The sequence below is a fragment of the Micropterus salmoides genome, unplaced genomic scaffold (assembly GCF_014851395.1).
Source record: "Micropterus salmoides isolate LMB-PRFRI ecotype aquatic unplaced genomic scaffold, ASM1485139v1 Ms_hic_scaffold_1254, whole genome shotgun sequence".
Classification (NCBI taxonomy): Eukaryota; Metazoa; Chordata; class Actinopteri; order Centrarchiformes; family Centrarchidae; genus Micropterus; species Micropterus salmoides.
Window position 1 is genome coordinate 12,036 of NW_024040324.1, and position 9,335 is coordinate 21,370.

The 9,335-nt window shown below is 40.0% G+C and overlaps 1 protein-coding gene across 1 annotated transcript; it reads right to left on the reverse strand.

Annotated features, from left to right (window-relative positions):
* Window positions 1–320: 320 nt before the first annotated feature.
* LOC119900114 (guanylate cyclase soluble subunit beta-2-like) lies at window positions 321–8,632 on the reverse strand (the record flags this gene model as incomplete). The annotated part of the gene is made up of 10 exons (XM_038714873.1): window positions 321–511; window positions 1,775–1,956; window positions 2,489–2,643; window positions 3,022–3,168; window positions 3,414–3,562; window positions 3,640–3,763; window positions 6,516–6,712; window positions 6,800–6,893; window positions 8,270–8,371; window positions 8,529–8,632. Coding segments are annotated over 10 exons (1,445 nt in total), but the record flags the coding sequence as incomplete, so codon positions are not given.
* Window positions 8,633–9,335: the final 703 nt, after the last annotated feature.

The window sequence follows — 9,335 nt, forward strand, 5'->3', positions numbered from 1 at the left end:
TAGGGCAATGAGGAATCATTTTATTTCACTCTTTCAGATTTGCCAGCTACTGACATCTACAGGCATTTTGGGACAGACTGAACCCACAACAAGGAGAATCGTGCCTGTTTGTAGACGGTCATCCACAGCAAAAAAGCAACTGCTGACAAGACACCTTTTCCACCTCATCGACCGGTAGGCATAGTTCATAACTACTACATCATTTTGTTTTTAAAAGCAGCTCTCACACCCAAGTCCTTTTAGACTGCACAGAGATGAGATGTATGCCGTCATCTTCTGTTAAATTTTAATGAGCTGTATCAGGCTGAGAGGGTTCTAAGTCAGAGTAAGACACACAGTCTGCTCTTTGCAGGTGTGTTGTAGCTGTTCTCGTTGGTCTCATACGGCGAGGTGATGTCCCAGGCAAAGGGAGTGATGGCGTCTAAGCGGCTGAGGTCCGAGGCGATGACTCCATCTGAGAGTGTGTTCCTCTGCTCAGTCTTAGTTCTCACATCAGGCTCTTTGTCAGGCTCTAAATGAAAAGGGCATATTAAAGGGTCAAAAGTCTACCAAAGTCCGCACGTAACTAATAAGGTATGAAGCTCTGCAGAGCTCGCTGTTTCAAAACATTGTAATGGAGCTTGAGTCAAATGAAGAATACCTCCTAACTGAAGACATTCATTTACTGCAGTACTTCTGAGCACTATTATTAAAGATTTTAATAAACAACTGCAGGTCTATAACACTTTAATTGCTTACATAAAAGACTAAAACTGTTAAATCAATTTTTTTGCAAACCACAGGATGACCAAAGATTTGTAAGGCTCCATTCACCCAACACGAGTAATAACCATATAAGTAATTTAAAGCCCATTTAAGTAAAGGGCTCTGGGTGTACATAGTAATCACTTATAAGTAACAAGAGGTCAAGTAGCAGAACATGGTTTTCCCCATTCTCTATTTTAATGAATATGCTGCTCACAGTGAATGCATTCTTGCATACACTCCACGTGTTCACTATATTCTTAAATGGTTGCTCTCCTGCTAATATAACTGTGTACTTTCTTCTAGTGCAACTCCACCGTACAATTTTATCCAAAGCAGCACATGCACATGCAGACCTGTTTATGCGAGTTCTTCCTTGATATGTTGTCAGATCAAATATATCTACTCTACCCTGTTACTCTCCTCATCTCTCGCCATGCTTTGTCTCTCCTCCACATTTTGTGTCAGCTTGACCTCTTTATTCTACTGTGGTTAGCAAGCACTGTCTTGTAAGCTCTAGTTTCTCTGGTAAACACACTGACCTCTACTTCCGCTGTATCAGCACTGCCGCAGGCTAATTGTTTTACAAACCAACCGCAAGAAAAACACGACCAGGACTACACGTAATGACAGTAAAGCATAATGACAGTAATGACCTATATAATACAGCCTCTGTGCTTGAGTCAAACGTTTATCTCATAGTACTTCAGAATTCCCATTAATCAACTCTCAGATGAACAAGTCTGGTCTGCTGTGCTGGCTCTCTGTGCGTATAGCATAATAAAAAACTTATTTCATGCTCAAAAATAATCAAAATGTGACGACAAAAAACAACATATTATGAAAAATGAATCATTAGATATGGTTGGTAATTAGTCTTTTAGCCAAACATCCCAACAGCCTCATCTTGCTGACACGGTTGTCACACTTCTTTTCATTGTCAGTATTTCAAGAACAAATGTACAGAGTATATCGTCACTAACCCTCCTTAATGACACTTATTATTTTAATTCCATATTTTGTTCTTTACCTGTTTTGCCCTTGCCATGAAGGTCCTCCATGTAAAGACGGGTTTCTCCAACCTCTCGTCCCATGATGCTATCTTCTGACACCAGCAGGTTCCCTAACAGGAAGTAAGTGGTCATCTGGCCTTTGCCCTTCACCTCAATCTGCCCACGCTCTTGTATGTTGAACCCTGAATTCTTCAGTTCACTGATGAGGAGACGGGAGTGGGTTGAGGGGTACACCGAGGGACACAGAAGTCTTTTATAAGTATGTATCAGAATAACTACACATATTTTTTGGAATAAAAATCTAGCTGTACTACATTTTCTATAGTTAAATCTGAAACTTTCATGGAAATAATATTACAGCAGGATAAACTGTATGAGGAATATGATAACTAGCAAAGAGCTGCGTCCTCATCATGTTTCAGATAGTGTATGTCCATCCTGTCTGCCCTCATAATTAGCAGTATTATCTCTGCACATTGGATTTAGCTTCTTATCTCGACAAGTTGATAGTGGGTTAGTTGCAGCTCTGTGCGCATGAGATGACACCGAGATTTAGTTTCAACAAACATTGGGTATCGAGGAGAAAACCTGGCAGCTAGGCAGCGTAAAAACCACGGTAATGTGTATATATATATATATATATATATATATATATATATATACACACACAGAGCACACACACACCAGCAGTTGGCTGGTGGTGAGATAAAAGCATACACATACACACACACCTATATGTGGGAGTGCTGATGTGAATGTGGTCAGGGACTCCATGACTCTCCATCCTGGACGCAGTGTTAACAGTGTCTCCAAACAGACAGTAGCGAGGCATCTTCTCTCCCACCACCCCAGCTAACACTGGACCGCTATGCATACCCACACGGATCTGAATGGATGATAAAGTTGTATTTTTTCAATGCATCATAAATCAAATTCTGTTGGAGGCAGAAAATCTGAACAAATCAAATCTGTATGCAGAGATAGATAATACCGGAAAATATGATTTATCGTAATTTGGGGAAACCAACGCTTTAGATGTAAATGCAACAGAACCATAGATCCTTAGATGCATGTAGGGGCTAAAATGTCTTCTGTCAACAATCTACTAAAGCAGAGGACATTACTGCACAGAGTATGAGTCACAAATAAATGTCACTATTTGTAAACACACAACATATCTACAAATAGATTCAAAATCCACAAACAAACTTTCCATGATCCACAAATATAGTCACTTGTATTTGATGAAAAACTCAAATCTTACCTGTATGGGCTCGCCTGTTACGGGGTTGGTGACCTCTCTGGCTGCTATCCTCATACCCAAAGCAAAGTTTGCCACTCTGTGAGCATGGGTTTCTGTAGGGACTGGGATGCCACCCACCACCATGTATGCATCACCAATAGTCTCAACCTTCAGGAAACAACAAGACATAAAAACAGAAATGTAAGTAATATTTGATTGAAATAGTGAAATCTAAATGTAAGGTTACTAGTATTACTTTGCAGGGCGGTAAAAAACTTCTTATAAAAGTGAAACGTATTCTGCACACAGAAAGGTCTGAGTAAACACAGGTGGGAAACAGAACATTTTCCTTGTTTAAACACGACATCTACACAGAGTTATTTCAACCACCACAATAACAAATAAGATAATACCTTGTAGACGTCGTGTACAGTGGTGAGCCGGTCAAACTTGGAGTACATGGAGTTGAGCATGTGAACAATTTGGATGGGCTCACAGGCAGCACAGATGTTTGTGAAGGTTACCACATCACTGAACAAAATAGTGCACACCTCAAACTCCCCTGAAAAACACAGACACTTTGACAGAGCAACAGATAGATATGTAGAAAAAGACAACAGGGTTGATGGACTGACTGACCTGCCTTTACGCTCTTCCCATCTTTAAGCTGATTGGCTATGTGGCGTGGCAGCATGGCATACAGCAGAGTCTCTGTCTTTTCTTTTTCAATCTCAAGGTGCCGCGACAGGATTCTCAGTTCCTCCTAAAGACAGATACAATCACACACAAATACAAGAAATTATATTTCCCTACTTGTGAAAAGAATTAAGCATAACAGCTGTACAAATCTCATATTCGTATATTGTCACAAATCCATATAGTGCAGTGGGGCTTCCAAACTGGGTCAGAGAGAAACATTAAAAAGGGGTGGTGGGGGCATAGGATGACCTACTTTTTAGTGCTCTAAACAAAAAACCTTCATTGGTTCTCATCAGACTTTGAAGTGAGCTAGTTTCTACGCGGGAAATTGCCCCAGTCTTAGTCCTGTGTCTGTAAATATAATCATAGATTCATGAAACTAGAAGAAAACTAGATAAAAAAACACATTTGCAAAGGGAAATTTACATGTTCTCACCTAGGCTGACAATTTGTTCTTTAAAACACATCTTATCTTAACATTTGGATTCTTTGGAGCTACTGAAATGTAGGGGTGGGAATCATCACGATACTTATGTCACGATACAGTATTATTTAGATTTTAAACTAATTGCATTGGAATTTATTACTTTTTCCCAACTTTAAATTGTGTCCCCAAAGGAAAACTCTTTGTCTAGTGGACTGAAAAAGCAATTCATTTTATTATTTTATTATTTTCCCCCGACCCCTACTGAAATGTAATTTAATCACTTGGGCGTACAGAAAGAAAAGTGACATTTGAAGTATAAGCACTGGGAAATGTAAAGGTGGTTGTTAAAATGGAGGAAGAGATTAGTTGACAGCACCGGCACCGGAAGTATAAATCCACAAAGCAGTTGAAGAGGCAGATAATGTGTGAGCACTTAATAGAGCTGAGGTGAAAGTTGAAGCGGTAGATGACACTTTCTCTATTTCTCTATAACATACCTTAAAGCACTAGATCTGTTTCATGCTGTTGCCTCATAGCTGTGAAATCATAATGTAAATAGCAATAGAGCCGCAACCCTCCCAACTCATTGTGCTTTTTTTACGGGGAGAAATTACGGTCGCGTGAAGCCTTTAAACCTCCAGCGACATCTCGGCACAAAACATCAATGTCATGTTGGTGAGCCACAAGTTTTTTAAAAAGAAAACTGACTGACTTTAGATTATCCCAAGAAACAATGTGTAAAGTCGCCACAACATCAGCCTCAAGGCTTCTAATGCGTTGTCTTTGCTCGTAGCTAAAGCCAAATAGTCATTCACCATAGCTGAAAACCTAATGCTTCCAGTCACTGTTGTCTTGGCTGAGACTATGCTGGACAAAAACTATGCAGATACATTTAATACTTGTGAGTAAGGCATTTATTTGGTGTTCAGTTACATTCGTCCTCGTGTATTGTTGCATGCTGTACTTCCTGTTTTATTTTGTAGTCGTCTGTGTCTCGTGTTTGTGTCTAACTTGCTTTCCTGTTGTCAGATGTTTCCTGATTTGTTTCACCTGTTTGCTCCTTCCCTGGCTGTTTGCCCACTGTATTTAATGTGTTCAGTCCTCATCGTGTCGGTGCTGTGTGCCCTGTACTTGCTAGAATTATTCTGCTTGGTTGAATCTTTTGGATTATTTCTGTTCTGTTTCGAATTTAACTTATGTTTACGGGTTACTACCTTTGCTTGCCTTGCATCTATGTAAGCCTGATAATGTGTCTTCGTTTAATAAATCTTACAAACTGCATTCTGCTCCAGCTTGTGTCTACACCTGCACTCTGCTATCCTGACAAAACTGCGCCTTTGTCAAATCAAGCTGTAGGAAATCCTTTTCATTCCAACTCGATGAATTGACAGATGTCAGTGAAAAGGCACAGCTTTTTGCTGATGATGTTTGTGAACTTAAACTTTTCTGCAAAATATCAAAGGGGCAAAACAATCGGAGAGGACAATTTGTAGTGTTGTTAATGTGTTTTTCTGTGAAAACAGTCTGAACTGGAAATCCTGCACCAGTATTGACGCACATAGCATGAATTCGGAATGAAAACTCTGAAATGCAAAGGCAGCATCAAAGTAAAAAACTCAGTCAGAGCCATTGTTTGGAAGCCTTTGGAAAACATGAGAGCTGAACACAAAAGTGCGCTGGCTCTCTTGAGTGAGAATACTCAACATGCAGTTGGAATTACAATCTGAAGTGTGCACTTTTCTGTCAGAGCGCGGATATTTCCATGCCACCTTGTCTGAGGACAGAGACCGACTTGACTACGCTATCTGGCAGAGATATTCAGCAAACTCAACTGACTGGGAAACCTAGCCAACATGACTGGTGGTTTTAATTCTTACCTCCCTGACATGGAGGAGAAATCTGCTGAACTGTATTGGGTGAGAAATCAGTTGCTCTCGTTTGAAGAGGGTAAAGCTTCCTGTCAGTCATCAGGAAAAACTCTTGGATGTGACCGTTTGCTACAGATGAAATTGACACATCTGCCGCTTTTGGGGGTGTGTGAAGAAGAAGCACCCGGAGCTGGGAAAGAAAGCTTTGAAGCTACTATTACTCTTTGGATCTACACATTTGTGTGAGGCCTCCTTTTGCAAAACAAAGCAGAAGACCTGATAAAGAGTTTACTCCCAGCCACCGAGATTGACAAAGATCCTCAGTGAAGCCCTCATTTCTCAGTAAATAATAACAGCAACTTATCAAAAACATACATCTCTGCTTGCGCAAATGTTCTCACTTGTTTTACATTACATTGACGTTAACTTTGAGCATGTTTCTTATCATATTCGTAAGCTGGACTGCTATTTTGGCCAGGACCCTCGCAAAAGACTACATGAGCTAAATGCTGCTTTCCTACTTTTTTCCTCTCCAGCTGGTTGGTGAGCTCCATCTCAGCTAAACGTTGCTGGTTAAGAAGAACCAGGTCTCTGGTGACGTCATGCTGGGCCAGGTCGGCCAGGTGGAGGCCGACATATTGAAGCTCCTGGAGGCTTCGTAGCTTCGGAGAACACAGGTACAGCATACAGCCAAGAGACTCCATCCACAACATCTGACCTACAGATGAATTGAATACAAGTTAACATATAAGGAGAATGCAGTTCAGAATAGCTTTAAATTGTGGAGGTATTTATAAGAACCCACCTCTTAGTTTGAGCGTGGTGTGTTTGTCTGTGTAGCTCTTCAAGACAAACTGACTGTTGATGAATATCCTGATGCTCTCAATGGTAAAAGCCACCTGGAAGACAGAGATGTTTACTACTGCTCACCACTATATTCTACTGCACTTGATCATTCTCTATATAGCTTAAAGTTGAAATAGCAATTCACTGACATTCAGAACATAACACAGCAAAAGACTGCAAAAGAAAGGCAATTCTTCCCCGCTGGCTAACCCACAATAGAATTGCCAGCTGAAAACTAGCTCGCCAAAGCAACTTTTCTACCTTTACGGATCGGCAACAGACTATTAAACAGCTTAGGTTTGTTGTTGTGATCTTCTCCATGGTTAACTTTAGGTTTTTATTATATTGCATTGTAATGGTAGATCTCAGCCAACGCTGGATTGATGTTGGTAACGTTGAGCTTTACACAGACTCTCTGCATGCTAACTAACTCCTTTTAACTTGTCACCTTTATCTGACACAGATCACACACATACACCATTCATTTGGCCTTTAACACAACCACACGAGAGGAACTTTAAAGGTCCAGCATGTAATATTTAGGAGGATCTTTTGACAGAAATGTAATACATAACTATGTTTTCAGTGGTGTATAAAGACCTGACATCATGAACTGTGTTGTTTTTATTACCTTAGAATGAGTCATTTCTATCTACATACACTGCAGGGTCCTCTTACATGTTGCCAGCTTTAGAAACAGGAGCTAAAACGGAGGGTTCAGAATAGGGTGAATAGTGTGTTTTTTGAACACTGAAGCATGTAAAATTGTAAAACCCAAAATAACAGTATGAGCCTGAAGAGGAGTATAATAGGGGAACTTTAAAATGAGTGAAGTTTGTGATATTGCACCGCCACCCCCCTCCAACGTTTCACAAATCATGTTTTTAGGGGAGCTCGTCACTTTTCAAGCTCCCCCTGGCTCCCTTGTAGTTTTCACCATGCCAGTGTTTTGAAAACAAACAGAACAGAAGTTCATTATTGAAGATGGGCCCACTGATTTGGCCCTGCTTACCAACAGGGCAGTTGCTGCAGCAGTGGCTGTGAAACACATGGAAGCAACATAAAGGACTTGGAATTACCTAAATGATGCAATTATTTTATACCAAAAGCATTGCAGCCCAAATCTATAGGAGTGAAACCAAAACTTTGGAAATATGATGAGCGGTACCTAAAGCCGGGTTTACTTTTGATTTTCTTTAATTTGTGTATTTGTTAAGTTCTAAATTTCATGGTCCAATCAGTTGAAGCACTGCTTGCCACAAAATAGAGGCTTTTCTCTTTCCGTTCTACTACACGCATACGCTATCTTTCCTTTACTTGACTGTGTTCTTCTCTGCTGAGGTATTTTAATGTATTCTGCTACATTTCACACAATCTCACAACTCTGTTTGCACATTTTTGAACTCTTTACTATGTGACTGTGTTTTACCTGTGGGTGTATAATGGTGAAGTATTGGTCCACTGTAGCATCTCGGGCCTGGAGACCTGGAACAAACTTTTGTAGGTTCACTCCTGCCTGCCTTACCTTCAGCTGATAAGACAAGTCCAGGACAGAGATCAGAAACAGAGAGGTGGCGGAAACACAAGGTATCAAGAATCCACAGCAAAATATTTTAAGTGTGCCAATTAATAAAAAATAAAAAAAACTCTCTGGAGCTGCTAAAGTACACAGACACATGGGGATTTACATTTTCATCAAAGACAATATGGAAGGGAAAAGTGTTGCAGAAAGTTTTCTCTTCCATCCACAGCTTGTTTGGGTAATGTGGACTGAAGGTGCACTGGAGGTGGCCTGGAAAGTAAATCAAACACACCCATGTAATCAGCTACCATTTAAACATTGAAACTAACACGAATGATGACAGGATCTGGTGGTTTTTCATTTTAGTTTGTTCTTCAACAGAATGTAATATAGTTTTGCATTGTTTTGACATTTTTCAGCATAAATATACATTTTTGCAGCTCATTAAGATGTTACCAGATGCTTTCTGGCTGTGCTGCTTAGTTTAATTACTATACTACACCAATGTAGTCCTTTATGTGAATGTCCTTGGATAGATTATGAATCATAAATATAGCCAACAATCACATTTTTCATGAAATCAAACCTTAATTTCGTATTCAATGTCATTACATTCACTATACCTTTTAGATAACCGCTGCACTGTGCTGATGCTGTGTGAGTGTGTGTAAGGGTGAGCTTATCATTGTGTGAGCTTTGGATAGGAAGTGCTGTATCGCTCCTGATGAGCAGATGCTACCTTGCATAGCAAGTGTGTGAATGTGTGTGTAAATGGGTCTGTGTTAATTACAGAGCTGGAGTCAGGATGAGGTTTGTCTGCCTTAAAATAAAGACTTGAAGCAGGGAGTGACAGCGAGACAAAATTTCCACATAGTTAAACAAAGTAAAACCACCAACACTTTTTTGTGGTTTTACGTGAATTTTTGGTTGAACTATTTCTATATATTAATAACCGTTTATCTCAGTACATCTC